The sequence below is a fragment of the Chrysemys picta genome, chromosome 3, assembly GCF_011386835.1.
Source record: "Chrysemys picta bellii isolate R12L10 chromosome 3, ASM1138683v2, whole genome shotgun sequence".
NCBI classification, from domain to species: domain Eukaryota; kingdom Metazoa; phylum Chordata; order Testudines; family Emydidae; genus Chrysemys; species Chrysemys picta.
Genome location: NC_088793.1, coordinates 132,166,956 through 132,184,570, shown reverse-complemented (window position 1 = coordinate 132,184,570; position 17,615 = coordinate 132,166,956). Strand labels below are relative to the sequence as shown.

At 42.3% G+C, this 17,615-nt stretch overlaps 2 protein-coding genes across 11 annotated transcripts in view; one reads left to right on the top strand and one right to left on the bottom strand.

Annotated features, from left to right (window-relative positions):
- PCNX2 (pecanex 2) overlaps positions 1–14,180 on the top strand; it is a 247,386-nt gene extending 233,206 nt beyond the window's left edge. For all 4 annotated transcript variants that reach the window (XM_065589023.1, XM_065589022.1, XM_065589025.1 and 1 more), the window contains 4 exons: positions 74–348; positions 1,668–1,852; positions 11,332–11,780; positions 13,049–14,180. In XM_065589023.1, the coding sequence (XP_065445095.1) occupies positions 74–348; positions 1,668–1,852; positions 11,332–11,780; positions 13,049–13,222 (1,083 nt within the window). In that variant the 3' untranslated portion in view covers positions 13,223–14,180. The remainder of the gene's footprint in view (positions 1–73; positions 349–1,667; positions 1,853–11,331; positions 11,781–13,048) is intronic.
- NTPCR (nucleoside-triphosphatase, cancer-related) overlaps positions 1–17,615 on the bottom strand; it is a 38,380-nt gene that overhangs the window by 2,522 nt on the left and 18,243 nt on the right. Inside the window, exons 5-7 of one of the 7 annotated variants that reach the window (XR_255596.5) lie at positions 16,788–16,931; positions 13,321–13,641; positions 9,674–11,760 (exon numbers count right to left, since the gene is read on the bottom strand). The exons of 1 other annotated variant lie outside the window; for it this stretch is intronic. Coding sequence is in view for 2 of the 6 variants with exons in the window: in XM_065589026.1 (XP_065445098.1) it covers positions 13,603–13,641 (39 nt within the window). In the remaining 4 variants the exon portion in view is untranslated. Of the gene's footprint in view, positions 1–9,673; positions 13,642–16,787; positions 16,932–17,615 lie in introns of those variants that run through there. 5 more of the 7 variants (XR_010599762.1, XR_255597.4, XR_006174011.2 and 2 more) reach the window with 5 other exon arrangements.

Sequence of the window (17,615 nt, the reverse complement as noted above, 5' to 3'; positions counted from 1 at the left end):
ATACACCCATCGTAGTATTTTTTTTAAATTGAAAACATTTTCAAATGGTCCATATTTTTCTATTTAACTGTAGGTAAACAAGGAATGTGTCAGAGGGCTTTGGGCTGGGCAGCAACAGGAGCTAATTTTTTTGCGCAATCGTAATCCAGAGCGAGGTAGTATTCAGAACAATAAACAAGTCTTGAGGAACTTGATTAACTCTTCATGTGATCAGCCACTGGGATATCCAATGTATGTTTCCCCATTAACCACATCGTACATAGGGACACACAGCCAGCTGATGAACATTTGGGGTGGACCTATCAGTTTGGACAACATTAAAACATGGTTCAGATCCAAGTGGTTAAGGTAAGTGGTTAGACAATATTCAGCTTGTATTATGATATGCATGGGAGGAAGTCTGCAATCATGTTATTTTCTTTAAGAGAGTTTCTCACTCTGTGAGAAAAACTATTAATTCCTGATGTGTGCAACCATAACTAAATATATAAAATAGCTTCCCAACTACTGTGGAAAGAAAACTCTGAACTCCATTAATGACGTTCAAGTATAGTCCTCTGTCATCATCATCATACTACTTAGCCTTATTGGCAATGATCTTATTCAGAAAAGAATGATTTCTCGAAATAAAAATGATTCCAAGGCATTTTACCTTTTATTTTTTGTAAATAGCAATATAGGTTTTCCACATTGCAGTGACTCTGAACATGTTGAAACCTGAATATAGGTGTTACGCTCTAAACTTTGGCAGTTTGGGTCAGACAAGCATTCCCAAGTTCTGATACTTATCCAAAATACACCTAACCTTTTTTTATTTTTTGTGTAATTTTCATAAAGAAACAAATAACAAAAAATACAAAAAGATTAATGATTTATAGCTTGCATATGTTACCAAATACTGCAAATTTTGCAGGATATCCAATCAAATTATGCCACTATGAAACTTTGTCACTTGTCAAAGCTGCAAGACCAGACAATGCAAAATCAGACAGTATTACACAGTCTAACCTTTTATTGAATCTCCACCATCAGGCCCCAACTTCCAGGATATATAACCCCAATAGCTCTCTCGCTCTCTCCCCCATTAACTCTGTATCTCACATCTTTCCTCTGTCAATCCTATAAGCACTCTTCATACAGGAGTAGTGCATTTGACCTGCCATCCTTTCATGGCTGTAGCCTGGTTTGCTTGACCCATCACTGCATCTCTATTTGCTCTAACTTGCGCTTTGGGGTTTGCTTTGCATATTAACCTCCCAGAGTGCACTTTATTCCCAGAGCATATGGGATTTGGGAGAGAAGAGCATGCCACTTGGCTACCTCATATAAAGATTCGCCTTTTGGAACCAATTTGACATTGGATTAAGTATGCTGATGGGTTTCAGGGCTCCAAGGCCACCTACCAAGACAGATTTGGTTTGGGCGATGAATGGAGTTTTACGTTGCTTTTTATTTTGACTAAACCAAATTACCCACCTCTAATATAACTATAATGTAATATAATTACTATCCTCAAAACTGTCAGAGCTCTGGTGTTCGCCTGTTGAATACATCTAGGGGGCTGGTCGGAGCACAGCTATTCATGTGTACTGTGAGTTTATCTAATGTTGGCCACACAAATTCTAATAAACAACATAACTTGAGAGTGTGTCTCATCTCACAAACAGAATGCGGAAGGACTGTCATGCAAGTCACAACAGTGGAAACAACATTGAAGAGGTGGAGAGTGGAGGTGGGTCTTCATCCAGAAACAATTCCGCAAGTAATTCAAGCCAGAGTAGTAGCTCACAACACACAAGAAATGGAACCCCCCAGATGCAGCCTTCTTCACAAGATTCCCGTCAATATGCAGGTAGGTATACCAAAACATGGGCTCTATAACAGTCTGTTTAGGCTTGTCGTTCCTCAGAGAAAATGTGACTGGGGTGTTTGGTGTTTTATTTTATAGCTTTATGACATGATGCAGTCAAGTACTTAGAGGAACAATGATCTAAAATTCGAGGTTCTGTGGAGTCAGACTGTATAAACTGTGATTCAAATTACTACATCTGCTGGTGATTCTGGCCTCAGAAAAGCTTCACAGCTCTCAACTCACCAAATTTTACATTTATTAGGCCACTCCTATATTTACGTGCTCTGGTAAAGCTGAGGACAGCACACACAGTCCACTCTTCACCTTCTCATGATTTATATTACATTATCAAAGAGAGGAAGACAGCAGGAGACAGGGAGGAATGTAGTTGCTGGAGCTGAATTGAGTTTGAATGTTCACAAAAATTAACCAAAATGAAAAAGAGTTTCTTTGCTCTGAAACTAATTCCAGAGTGATGGGCTAACTTTTATTGATGAGCTGGATGGGATGTGTGAGCATGGCAAAGATGGTGAAGCTTCCCAGAAACTTGCCAAATTATTGCACTTCATACCAAATACAGTGTTTTGAAAAGTTTAAAAAATCATAAGTGACATGATGGGCCAGGTTCACCTCAGTGTCTGAGATCCACTCAGTGTAGAGGATTAGAGGAGAGGTGTGTTAAGGAGCTGGTTAGGGTTACAGCTCCCTGATCCTGGGAACCAGTCTGCATCTTAAGGGACCATATAACATTAGCCACACCCCCTTCCTACCTCCAACATGTCTCATATACTAGTAGTGCAAATGAGCACAGGAGTCAGTTCCCCTGTTAATACAGAGGGTTCCCTTTCACTGGGAGTATTCTCTTCTGGGTAGCTATGATCAGATTCTGACACCTTTGTGACATCCGAGCAGTGCAAAAGGGGCCAGAATGAGAACAAAAGAAATGTCCACTGGAAATCCTAATTTAAGAAATAGAGATCTCAACTTCCCTAATTTCCAAGCAAATTATTAAGCAGGCATGTTTAGGGGGTGACCTTCTGACTTATTCTTCCAGGGGAGGGTCATTGGGAGGGCATAGGACAAGCAGAATGGCTATCAAAGAAGTTACCTGAGTCCCCACTGACAAACAACTGAATGCTAGATTCCTGGACCAGGAGATGCCTTTTGTAATGGAGGAAATTCAAATACAGATGGGAAGTAGTTAAAAAGTGAATTCAGTGAGCCCTGTGCCTTGACTGTTTATTGGGAATTCTAACCCTAAAATTGTGCCAAACTCTTAACTAAATTGCTAAATGGGAGACATTGGGGAAAGCGAACAAAATGTCCTGATTATATGAGTAAGAGGGTTTCCTGATCACTAATGCACATGGGATTGTTTCTCTAGTGTAGCTTCCATTATATAAATACAGTACTCATCAGAAAAAAGCCAACATTTAGACCTGGCCAATCATTCTGATACGGAGTAATTCATGTCCTCATCACTTATGAACAAAACCATGCTTTGAACTTATATTCTGAGCCAAAAACTATTTTAGATTTGTGATGATCTGTAAGGCAGGGCTAGCTGCCTGCTCACTGGAAATACTGGTGTAAAATTATAAAACTGGTGTAAAATAAGTCCTACTCATCACATCTCTGAGGGCTCAGGACTTGCTGAAAGGTTGAGTTAATTGACTGTACATCACAGTTATGCTATAGGTTATAAATTAAGGCAGAGAACTAGGAACAGGATACTTGTTCATTTCTTGTTATATCTATTGGCTCTTACATTAAAAATAATGGACAAGGCTGGAGAGAATCTTGCCTTGAATATAAATTATATTGTAAGATTACAACTGCTGCTTTTGATTCCTGTGTTGGAGCAAAATCCCCATGTGCACTTTTACAATTTGACAGTGCCATAATCAGAAAGGTAAGCTTAATTGTAAAATAATGACCCTGAGGGGCTCAAATGATAATGAAAGATCACTGGGAATTGTTTAAGAACATTTTGCTAGATGCCCAAAAAACCACAATAGTGATAAAAGACTACATTGGTTAAAAACCAACCTGTCTGAGAGGAGAAGTGAAAACAGCTATAAAAATCATTTAAAAAAATTATATATAACAAATGCAAGAAAGAGGAAGATGAAAGTAATATAAATCAGAAGCTACAGTTAAGGACAAGAAGGAGGTTTTTTTTATTATATTAGGAATGAAAGGAATCCTATCAATGCATTAGTCAATTACCAAATGGAAATGGTAGAATCATCAATAATAATGCAGAAAAGGCAGAAGTGTTAAATATATTTCTGTATTATATTTGGGAAAAGGCCAGATAATGTGTTTATATCATATGATGAAATAGTTTCCATTCCAAAAGTAACTAAGGAGAATGTTAAAAAGCAGCTACGGCTTGACATTTTTTAATTCAACAGGTTCAGATAACTTACAACCAAGAGTTTTAAAAGAGCTGGTTGAGAAGCTCTCTGGATCCTAATGTTGATTTTCAATAAGTCTTCAAACACTGGGGAAGTCCCAGGGGACTCAAAGAAAGCTAATATTGTGCCAATAATTTAAAAAGGTAAACAAGATGGCCCAGGTAATTATAAGTTTGGCAGCGGGGCATCAATCTCTTCATAATAATTGAACAGCTGATTTGGGACTTGATTAATAAAGAATTGAAGGCAGGTAATATAATGAATGCCAGTCAACACGGGTATAAGGAAAAGCAATCTTGTCAAACTAACTTGATATTTTTTTTTATGAGATTACAAGTCTAGTTGATAAAGGTAATAGTGTTGATGTAGTATACTTAAACTTTTGTCAGGCATTTGACTTGGTACTGTGACAGACTGAGAATTATCTACAATATCCCGAATGAATTTTATTGAGTTAAATTAAACCTTATTGATTTAGGTTTAATACCTTTGGAATCCATTGTATTAAAAATGCAATTCTGTATGTGTTATTGTGGCATTGTACATACCTTCTCTGGTAGGCGGGTGATGCTAATGTAATTCCTCTGGTTATCAACCCTTTGAAGACACTCCCCGGCCCTCCGGAGACATACACATATACTACTTCAAACTGGATTCTCCAGGGACCAATAGACAAAGAAAGGACTTTTGGATAAATAGCCAGCTTTTAAACATTTCGTGATCCAGCAAACAGACTCCTGGTTTATGGGATCCCCTATCCTTAGGATTGAGTTGGAAGGGCTGGGCCTTCTGAGTCCCCATAAGACTGGGTGCTTGTTCTGAGCTGACTTGTGACCACACCCCACGGGTGGGGATTGAAGGACAGCTCCTGCCAGTGTCCATGTTAGAGTTGTGATGGTATCTGGTAAACTTATTAGCGTGTGTATAGATTTTAGTATTGTTTTAATATGTTTTTTCTTTAATGCTTTTTGCCTTAAGAATAAAATAGCCTTGCATAGGAAGAGTTGTGTGTTACACATAACTGTTGAAAATCACTTTGTTATTAATCACTGAAGAGAAAGCAAGCACGTGTGCTTGGGCAGCCTGTCTCTGCTGCGAATAACATAGTGAAGGCAGGGAACTGTGCGGCCTGGAAATGCCCCCATCAGAAGGGAGTGAGACTTGGGTCATCACCCAAGAAAGGCAATGGCTGGGGAAGCCTGAGAGTGGGTGCCCTTGTTGGAGCATAGAGGGGAAATACTGGTGCAGTTGTCCTGAACTGTGACAGGTACAGCATGACATTTTGATTGAGAAGCTAGAGTGATACAAAATGAACATGGCCCACATTAAATGGATTAAAAACTGCCTAACCGATAGGTCTCAAAATGTAATTGTAAACCGGGAATCATCATTGAGCAAGTGTGTTTCTAGTGCAGAGGTGGGCAAACTACGGCCTGCGGGCCCCTCCTGCCTGGCCCCTGAGCTCCTGTCCCTCAATGCTTTGGGCGGCTGGGCTGCAGAGCTGCAGCCTGACCCGGTGCTCTGTGCTGCCCGGTGGTGTGGCTGGCTCCAGCCACAGCCACGCCGCCAGCCACTGGTGCTCCAGGCAGCGCGGTAAAGGGGCAGGGACCAGGGGGTGTTGGATAGAGGGCAGGGGAGTTCGGACGGGCTGGTGGTCAGGGGGCGGGGGTGTGGATAGGGGGCGGGGTGGTCAGAGGTCGGGGAATGGGGGGGTTGAATGGATGAAGGGGTCCTGGGGGGGGCAGTGAGGAAGGAGGGGGGGTTGGATGGGGCAGCGGGGGGCAGTCAGGGGCAGGAGTTCCAGGGGCAGTCAGGGAGAAGGGGTGGTTGGATGGGGCAGGGATCCCAGGGGGCCGTCAGGGAACGGGGGTGTTGGATGGGGCAGGAGTCCCAGGAGGGCCGTCAGGGGACAAGAAGCAGGGACGGGGGATAGGGGGTGGGGGGCGGGCCACGCCTGGCTGTTTGTAGAGGCACAGCCTCCCCAACCGGCCCTCCATACAATTTCCAAAACCCGATGCGGCCCTAAGGCCAAAAAGTTTGCCTGCCCCTGTTCTAGTGGAATCCCACAGAGATTGGTTCTTGGTCTTATACTATTTAATATATTTATCAATGACTTGGAAGAAAACAAAGTCATCACTTGATAAAGTTTGCAGATGACACACGGATTGGGGGAGTAGTAAATAATGTAGAGGACAGGTCACTGATAGAGAGATATCTAGATTGTTTGCTAGCACCCATTTATCAAGCAATGTGCATTTTCATACGGCCAAATGTAAAGTCACACATCAAGGAACAAAGAATGTGGGGGACGCTATCTTGGGAAGCGGTGACGCTGAAATGGATTTTGAGATCATGGTAGATAATCAGTTGAACGTGTGCTCCCAATGTAATTCTGTGCCCAAATAGACAGATGTGATCCTTGGATGTATAAATGAGAAGAGAGTAGAAAAGCTATATTACCTCTGTATTTGGCACTGATGAGATTGCTACTGGAATACTATGTCCTGTTTTGAAGTCTACAATTCAAGGAGGATGTTGATAAATTGGAGGGTTCAGAGAAGAACCAAGTGAATAATTAAAGGATTGGAAAACATGCCTTAATAGACTTGATTAGTTTACAAATAACTGCATGGGGACCAGAAATTTGAAAATAGAGGCTCTTGCAAATGTATAACAAGAGCCAATGGCTGGAAGCTGAAACTAGACAAATTCGGATTAGAAATAAGTGACACATTTTTAAAGTGATTATATTTAACCATTGGAATAACTTACTAAGGCTTATGGGGGATTCTCCATCACTGGAAGTTTTTCAATCAAGATTGAACTAGAGCACATATTTTAGGAAAACATCCAAATGGGAATTAATTCAGGGAAGTTCTAAGGCCTGTGTTATACAGGAGGTCAGACCAGATGATCACAATGGTCCCTTCTGGCCTTACATTTTATGAAACAACTGTATTTCGTGTTTCTTAATTTAATATTTCACTTTACTGGCTGGTGCCATTCAGTCTGCAAAATGCAATTACAACCCTACATAAAAATGAGGAAAATCAGAAGCATTGAAAATACGTGGGTGCTAGGGTTACCATATTTAAAAAATAAAAAAAGAGGACACTCCACAGGGGCCTGGCCCCGCCCCTTTCCCACCCCGGCCCTGCCCCAGCCCCGCCCATTCCCCGCCCCTCCCCCAAAGTCCCCGCCCTAACTCCCCCTCCTCCCTCCCAGCCATGCGATAAGGGCTGCCCAAGCGCTACCGGCTTCACGGTTTGCCGGGCAGCCCCCAGACCCTGCGTCCCTGGCCGGCGCTTCCCCAGCGCAGCTGGAGCCCGGGAGGGGAAGCGCCCAGCCAGGGGCGCAGGTTCTGGAGGCTGCCCAGCAAACCAGTGAAGCCGGTAGCACTAGGGCTTCGGGCAGCCCCCATACCTCCGGACCCTGCGCCCCCGGCGGGGCACTTCCCCTCCCGGGCTCCGGCTGCTGTGCTCCTCCCCTGACTCTTCGGCTCTGTTTAAGAGCCGAGCTGCCCGAGCGCTCCGGCTTCGGGCAGCCCCCTTGCCTCCGGACCCCAGCCGCCGTCCGGGCACTTCTCCTCCCTGGCTCCAGCTGCTCTGCTCCTCCCCTGACTCAGACTTCGGCTCTGCTTAAGAGCCAAGCTGCCCGAGCCAGCGCTATGGGCTTCGGGCAGCCCCCGTGCCTCCGGACCCCAGCTGCCGGCTGGGCACTTCCCTTCCCGGGCTCCAGCTGCTCTGCTCCAGCGGCGCAGGGTCCGGAGGCAAGGGGGCTGCCCGAAGCCTGTAGCGCTGGCTCGGGCAGCTTGGCTCTTAAGCAGAGCCGAAGTCTGAGTCAGGGGAGGAGCAGAGCAGCCGTGGGAGAGGAAGTGCCCGGATGTTATTTTTCCTGGACATATTCCGCTTTTTGGCAATTCCCCCCGGACAGGGGTTTGATTGCCGAAAAGCCGGACATGTCCAGGAAAAACCGGACGTATGGTAACCCTAGTGGGTGCACCAAAAAAAGTGTCTTTACTTTACAATACAGTATATAGAACAGCCTTTGTTTCTAAAGTGTTTTCAGGGGCTATGCTATTTATGTGTAGATATGCACAGCACTGTAACTGCTGAATTTGGGATGAATATAGAATATTTTTGGACAGTGGTCAGCTTGGCAGTTTAAATCATGAACAGATGTTTGTCCATATTTGACAGAACTTACACACCACAGCCTCTCTGTTCTTAATTCATATCTGTCCTTTATATTTTAAGAGAATAAGATTAAAATAAGCAACTGACCTAGAAATAGGGCTTAACCAAAACCCCAGAGTTCAAGCACTTTGGATCTTTGGGAAAGTCAGAACCTCATCTAGATCCAAGCTTTGCAGCTCAGGCCTGTCTCCCCAATCATCCCATCTGAAGTGCAGAGAATCCATGGGCACGTTTTTGAATCAGTGCATGAGGCTTAGCTGCATTGGTCCCATTGGCTTTAGTGGGAGTCTTGAGGCTTTTATTACAGGGGCCACTGCCCAGTGTGCCATTTTTGCAAGTGTACTTTTTATTGTTCTGAGTATAAAGTAAAAGTAATGTGGTGTTGTAAATGGCATGGAAAATTGCTCACTACTTGCCAGGCCAACTAGACTTTATTCCAGCTAAGCTGATTCCATCATGTTATTGCCACTTTATATATAGAAAAGAGAGGAGGAGCCAGCCAGCGGCTAGGACGCTGACTGAGTCACGAGATCTGGTTTCTATTCCCGGCTCTGCCATGTGGCTCTGGGCCAAGCTACGTAACTTCTCTGTGCCTCAGCATCTGTGAAATGGGGATAATGATACTTTTCTTTGAAAAGCACTTTCAGAGCTATAAAAGAGCTAAGTAATAGAAATATCCTTGATATTGGGTTATTATATTAATTTCATTGAAATTATTCCTGAATTCAGCAAGCAATCAGATTTATAGAGAATTGGCCGTTTGGGATTTATGTTGCTTTACAGCTGAGAAATTTCAGTTTTTGAAGGAATTTGCTGCTTATAATGGAACTTCAGCCCCTTTGCCTTCCTCCCTTCCTATTTCATGCACTGGGGGGGAAAGATAAACAACCTAGGAATCCCTGAAAGGCAAAATTCATGCCTGCATCATTAGGTCTTACAGGTTTGCTGTTTTCAAAAATATTAATACTTTTTAAACCCCACAATTATGGCTATGACATTAAAGTACCAGCGTATGTTAACATTTTGGGTTTCCTGGCTATGGAATGTGTAGCTTGCAGTCAGATGAACAGGTGCTCTGTGTGAGTTTGACATAGAATCAATACAGAGAGGCATCAAGCATATTAGGTGCCTGCTGTGTGTGCCAACCTGCTGTCTGTGATCTGGGGAGTTGATTGTGTCCACAAGCAGGTATCTGGTGCGTTCAGTGGTTTGTGGATGGGGTTTATTATTATTTTATTCTGTGAACATGCAATATACACGAATAAAAAATACATAAATCAACTCTGCATTTAAGTAGCTCTCATTGCTCAATCACAATCCTTCTGTCCAATCAGGGAGGAGCAGTGGTGGCCCCAGCAGGAATCCTGTGTAGTCTTTTGGCCATGTGGATGATGGCTGTGAGTGTGAGGCATTGGGTTGTAAACATTAGGACAAATGTAGGAATAGCCAGACCAGCTCAGACCTGAGGTCCATTTAGACAAGTATCCTTTCTCTGACAGTAGCCAGAACCAGGAGCTTCAAAGGATGGTGCAAAGACCTTGCAGTAGGTAGATGTGGAATAATCTGCCCCCCACATAGGTCTCTTCCTCTTAAATTCTTGACCTCAAACAACTTCCTTTGTTGTAAATACTCTTCCCCTGTGAGGTGGAAGTGTCTTCACATTCCTAGTTCTGAGGGCAAGGGTAATTCTGTGTAACCTTACTTTGTTTTAATTTGCAATTAAACTATATAAAGCTTTAGGAGTGGAATTTTCTAAGGCACTTGGGCTGAGATTTTTTAAAGCTATTGAGATGTTGCTGTGCTTAGCGTTGCAATGCCCAACTGATTTAGGGGCCTAAATCTCATTTTCAAAAAGGGATTTAGGTACTTAAGAGTTCCACAGTAGAACAGCTTAAACAAGAGAAAATGAGGGAGCCCCACATCAGAATATCCCATACCTCAGTGGTTAGGGCATGCATCTGAGCGGTGGTAAATCCCTGCTCAAATCCCCTCATATCCTAAAAAAACAAGGAGTCCGGTGGCACCTTAAAGACTAACAGATTTATTTGGGCATAAGCTTTCTTGGGTGAAAAACCCACTTCTTCAGATGCATCATATCCTAAGGGTCTCCACAGCCTAGGTAAGTACTCTAACAGCTGGACTAAAAGTTGAGGGAGAGCCACCTCCTTCACTTCTGGTAGAAATGGTGGAGGCACCTAACACCAAGAAAAGGTTTGTAGCTGAGAATCCCAAGCAGAGGAAGATGCCTCCCTGCAGCCCTTAGGCACCAAACTCCCTGAGAGGGATGGGCTTAGGATACACCCCTTGCTTAGGCATCTCCCATTGGCTAGCTTAGGCGAGGAGCCACCTAGCATGCTGGCTTTTGTGAATACCATGCTGAAGCACCTATTCATTGTATAGCGAGCCTGAGCATCGAACGCTGGCTTTGTGAATTAGTGATTTTCAAGACAGCTGAAAGTTAGGCATGGTGACACTCAGCATCACTACACCTACGTTTCTTGGGGAATCTTGCTCTCTGTTTCTCCATTTATTCATCTGTGAAATGGATTTAATAATTACATTATTTATGTTCCTCACAAAGGCTCAAATTCTGCTCCCATCAAAGGCAATAGAAGATCTGGACCATTTTGCACTGCCAGTGGGATGAACCAAATGACTTCATAGGTTCATCCATCTCTAATTTCTATGATTCGCTGAACGTTTGTTTGTAAAGTGTTTAGATCCTCAGTATAAAAGTGTATGTGTGATAAAGAACGCTACGTAAAATATACCCTAGTAAATGGATAGAACCAGTAATATGTGTGCTTTGATGGTATGTAACTGAAAATATAATTTAAAATAAAACTATTTCTCTTGTTTAAAGGCAGAAGAAAATTCAGGAGTCAGTCTGTTCAGACACATGCTGCCTTAAACCAGAGGCCACCGGTTTCAAGTCATTCTGAACCACTTGTAGAAAGTTACCAGCCCATTATCCAAGCTTCCACATCTGCCCATGAAATTGTCCAAAGGCTTTCCAGAAGCCAGTTGTCCTTCCACAATTCAGTCACATCTGTGTTTTCTCAGACCCCTGCCATTCCTGCTAGTGGCCAGTTGACTGTCCAGGATAGAACCGGAGCAATGCTGAGGTCCAGTCTGGCCTCTTCCACCAGCTCTACTCTCAGCCTTCTGTTTGGCAAGAGAAGTTTTTCAAGTGCTTTGGTGATTTCTGGGCTCTCGGCTGCTGATGGAGGAAACACAACTGATACCCAGTCATCCAGCAGTGTCAACATTACCATGGGTCCATCTGCTAGAGCTGCAAGCCAAGCAACACGGGTAAGGCAGAGTCATGTTAGCAGGAGCTATAATTCTAGTCTATTATATTCTTATGCTGCTCTCACCACTGTAGTATTCAAGTGTCTGCCAGGAGTGCATTAAGCAACGTGACTAACATCTGTCGTGTGCATTTATTCTCTCTATCATTCTCTCCCCAGGGAAAATTTGTGTGTGCACTTTAGTATTTTGTTTGGTTGGCTATTTGACTGTATGATTTAACTTTTGATTCCAATCAGTCTCCTTCCTGAAGTCCATCATCCTCACTACAGACCCTCCAGAGTGGTAAAATAAAATCATAGTCCTTAGACATGAAGCAGTTTGGCAAATCCAATGAGAGACTGAGGGCATAACTAACATTAAATAATTTGGCATTACCAAGTAAGTTGATTTGTTGTCATTAGGACAAAATCATTGGATATGGATAGCCCAAGTCTGGTTTCTCATGTACATAGCATACAAATATATTAACCCAGATGATACCAAGGTTGTCCATGCCTAAAGTTAGTTTCATCCTAACTGCATCATGTAATGATCAGTCCTGCTCCAAATGAAGGCAATGAGTTTTGCCATTATCTCCATTAGGAGCTGGACTGAGCATTATTCACCTAGGGCCTACTGCTTGCCTTACTGATGCGAGTATTATTTTTTGTCTTTCTACACCACCAGTAGACATGCAAGGCACTGCACAAACAGGTAAGACACAACCCCTGCCCAAAGAGTTTACAGTCTAAGGTTTGGATCCTGCCAACCATTCTCAACTCCCTTTGAAATTATGAGAGCTAAGCTGAGCACTTTGCGTGCCAGGCAGAAGTGAGCTCTTGCAGTCAATGTGGCTACTTGCCAGCATGTGGTGTGAAATAAGGCTTTTATTTAAACTCTCTGCTTTAGCACAGGAAGTCTTCTAGTGAAGTTGGACCAGAATTAGATTAATTACATTTAGGGATAATTTGGGGCATCCTTTTCAGACTTAACATGATCAGGCACAGTACAAAGTAGGTATTACTGCACAATCTCTATCTGGTAGTCTGCTCTTGTGGGCAGTTCTGTGCTGTTATCACATGAAGAGGGACAAGTGCTGGGGTCTTCTCTAGTTCCTTTTTAGCTCCTGAAGTTCACGCTATAACTAAATGTGAATCACATAAAATTACACAAAACAGTATGAAGTCCAGAGAGCTAATGTCTGTCTTTGTTTCAAAATGTCCTTTTGAAAAGAACCAAATGAAGTGCCATCTAGACATTTCCTAAACTATTCTAAATTTTGTTTTAAGCAATTCTCCGAGACTTATGAAGTGACTGATGCTACAAAATCTAGACCGCGAAAAGACCTAGGTCCTGCCCGAGCCATTTTTGAGAATCATAATCTGGCGTGTAGAAGAGCCAGCCAGGAGGATATGGCACTGGAGGATACAGCTTCTCAACAGAGCCTTTCAGAAGAGCAGTGAAGAATATTCCTAGTTCAAGGGCCAGATGTACTCCTTCAAAGTAAAGAACAACACATCTAGGTCAGTCAGCTGCAGTTATTTCAAGTGTAACAACAAACCTCAAAACGCTTTATTTTTCTAACTTCGGAGAGAGAATCCCATAGTGCAGATGTTCTTCAGCGAAAAGGCTTGGCATGTGGGGATGGAAGGACCTTTACAGAATTTAAAGATGTCCTAAAATGCAGTGCAACTTCATCTCAGGTTTTTGACATTTCTAAAACAATGAATAAACTCTGCCTGATATCCTTCCCCCGCAGCGGTGCTGACACACTTGTGGTGGAAATCTGGACATGCTCAAAAAGAAGCATGCGTGGAAGTGCAAGTGAAAGCAATGGAAGAGCTTAATACAACTCGGCGAAAAGCACACAGACATCTGTTTCCTGCCATAATGAAAAAGAGGACTGCATGTTAAATAATTGGCATTTTATACATAATGCATCACAAAGAAAAATTCTGACTAGAAGCAATGAACATGTAATAGGATAGTACAATAAACACTAACATTAGAGCTGAATCTGCGAATTTTTAAAGGCAAACCTCATTCTTCCTTTTCTTTAAAGTGTTACACAGATGGTAATTATGTATAGCAACATATTAATATAGGTGAAGATATACTGCATGCAGCCATGTTGAAATATTGTATGAAAGAGATAGACTACACATTGCAATAAGGCAAGTTTTGAGAACAAGTATAGCCAGTGCATGGAAAGCCTTCACAAAGCATATGGTGCTCCTTATTTGCAAACAAAGCAGTTTTATATACAAAACTGCTCTTATATGTAATCTCGCACTCCTGTTCAGTTTACAGGAATGCATGCCTATATCTGAAGCCAAGAGGCTAAAACAAATCCTTAATGTACTATAGTATATACACACACATGCTCATAAATTTTTTTTGTAATTAAACTATTTACAACTATCAGTGTCTCAATGTTCTTCTTTACTGTAACTACAGCAGCTCCTTTCTAATTCTTATCACGCTAATCCACAGTCATGGTGGTTTTCTACATAAAACCAGGTCGTCTCGTCCCACTTAATGAGCAAGATTGAATAGGCGATGCTGAAGCGAGGTCTCATGACTTTTACACAATATACGGTTGCCTTCACATTTACAGACCCTGTCCATCACCATGGCATCTATATTTAATACTGTAAAAAACACCTGAATGACACTGGTCAAAATAAATGAGCCAAGTACACTCTGTGATGCAGCAATTTTCATTCTTTTCAGTCATATTTATTTACTTACTTGCTGATTTGCAAACTTTGGAAATCCACATTTTGTCTCCCACTCATTAATATAAATTAGCCTGGTGCTAAAGCTCTGAACATTATGGGCAAAACTCTGCCCTCCCTCATTATGGCCACACCAGGGAGAAAGTGGAATGTTCTTCAAAGGCATCACTGAGAGATCCTGCATCCACAGGGCCTGAATGGAGCAAGGTGCCAGGTGCATGTGCTTTAGTGCTGCTCCACCAGAGAACAGCACAGGCTTCTAGTCCTATTTCAAGCCAACACACGATGTCCTCTTGAGGCAGCTGTGCACCAGGAGAGTGCTCATAATGAATCCCAACCTGCTGCTGCACAGGTGTGCAGATAAAGGCGGTTTCCTATCCACCCCCACCAAGCACAGGGTGCCCAGGCCTCTCACAACAGGCTTTAGCCCTACACATTTTAGTTATTAAAAAAAATAAATGATCCCAACTGCCTATTGGGGGGAGGGAGGGATTTTTTCAAAGTATCCCGTGACTTTTAGCACCTATATATGTGTTGCAGATATTTTTCTTTTGTTTTAAAATTGTTATTGAAATATCTTGGCTGGGTGAACAGCAGGAATGTTAAACTTTCCCAACAGGAACAATTACAAAGTGTTACAGGTATTCTCTAAGGCAATAGCCCATAGATTTGTATTGACCATGTTGGATATGTTGTCAATAAGAATACTTATATCTTCAATGTATTTAAGGTGAGCAATAGTACCCACAGCATAATCAAAGATTATGGGAATCATTAAATCAGGGTCCAGGTAGATGTTTTTATTGAATAAGAATGACTTTTGGTAATTGTCTTGGTTTTTTGAACCCTGGGCCAACACTGGAGCTAGAGGACCTCGGAGTTACAAACCCCAGAGTTATGAACTGCCCCGTCAACTACACACCTCATTTGGAACCAGAAGTACACAATCAGGCAGCAACAGAAACTCCCCCCCGCCAAAAAAAATCAAATACAGTACAGTACTGTGTTAAATGTAAACTACTAAAAATAAAGGGAAAGTTTTAAAAAAAGATTTGGCAAGGTAAGGAAACTTTCTGTGCTTGTTTCATTTAAATTAAGATGGTTAAAAGTAGCATTTTTCTTCTTCCTAGTAAAGTTTCAAAGCTGTATTAAGTCAATGTTCAGTAGTAAACTTTTGAAAGAACGACCATAACTTTTTGTTCAGACTTACGAACAACCTCCAGTTATGTGTTCATAACTCTGAGGTTCTACTATAGCTAATATCCATCCAGCATTGTATATGGACTAAGCTGTTAAGGTTGAGCAGTTTGTATGTGTTACGTGTTCAGTGTGTGCAGTGGTGCTTGGAGGATGGCTATAATCAACACCTTTAAATATATATTGCATGATCCAACACATCAATATTTTGAAGATTTAGGTGACATGCTGAAATTTTCCAAAACAGCAGGGGCAAGAAGTCACTTGTTCGACATGCTGTATAGCAAGGAGCCTGCTCACTGATCATTCACCTAATTCCAAAAGTGGTCGATATACTGGAGAGTAGCACTGCTATGACCCATGCAATGCAGCAGTGGGTAGCCAATCGGCTGCCAGGTGAATCCTTTATTGCTGCTTTCAAGGACACCCCCAACTTAGTCCGTAACTGCACCAGCCTTTGAGGAAGACAACCTCCCACTCTCCAAGCACAATCCGTGTATGTGCTACATTTACGGAAACACCATCAGTGGTGAGGGAATGATGGCACCACCCCATTCACTGATCCACCTGAAGAGCCTTAGCCAAATTCTGTAGTTATGGGCAAAGATAAAAATAGAGTGTTGTATGTAGCCTGGCTAGGTGACATTTTACTGATGATCGAAGTGGGAGGAAAGCAGTGGGGGGAAGCCCTATAATGTATCAGGACTGAACGAGGAAGCAGAGCAGTGGTGGGTATATGGTAAAATAAGTATGAACATTGCAGAACTAGTCCCATTTTAGCCCTCAGATTAACTGTTTTTCCTTCTCTTGGTTTCCTTAAACCTATTTTATTCTTTCACTAATTTGTTCTTGCTCAAGTCATGCAGTAAAGGTTAGGCACTCGTCTCATTTACACTGGTGGAAATTAGGTCAGAATCTGCCCAGAGTATCTAATCAATGACTTCAGCAACATTAGAGAAGCCAGCCAGGGGCTGCTAAATCAGTTATGTTCACTCTAGCATCTGGTCACCAGTTGGCAGACCCCAAGCCTTGTTTATAGAAGTTGTCTGATTGTACAGTCGGTAGGAAACAGAAGGATTTAATATATACTTACATCCAAGAGTGGGACAAACTTTGTCAAGCCTAGTTAAGATCAGTGCGATTTCCCTTCTCCATCTCAGAACTGTTTGGCATTCCTCGTAGTCATCAAGTTCTTGGGAGTCTTCAAGGTTTAATTCACAGCTCATCTGCTTAGATTCTGAGGATAGGGGAAGGGGAAAATGGCTTCTTTGGTCTGACTTTAGTCTACCTCCAGCCTGCTCTTCTTTGGGTAAATAGGCTGTGTAATTCGGGTTCAGGTTTAGATGTACTCAAGAAACTCACCTTAGGACAGGTGAATAAATACTAAAATTTGTCAGCATGTAATAACCCTCTCCTTGTCAATAAATTATTCCTCTTAACTACCAAATTAGTGCCATTTTTATTCTGCTCCATGGAAGGGAGATTGATCATTAATTAGAGCACTTTACTGTTTCTTGTACTTAATTCTGTAAGACTAATATTTCTTAGCCCTATTATTAACTCTGTAGCAGGTCAAGTGTTAAAGACTTACCGCTCTCTCTGATTTTCCATATGTCATGAGTAAAAAATTGGCTGGCACATGCTCAATAATGCAGCCTCTATTTATGCCAGGCTGTCTGCACTGTTTTATGCTGGAATTGTTATAAACTTCTTGCCTACAATGTCCTTGATGCTCGAGCTTAAACAAAATAGGAGGCACTAATTATTCTCTCCCTTTTACACCAATTAAAATTTGCAGGTGCAGTAACATTGTCATCAGGAGTCTTGCTGCCGTATCAGAGGTTATCATCACACAATGTTTGCTATTGGTAAATAGCTGATTGGGGGAATTGTCAATGCTCAAGCTATCACTGTGCTCTTA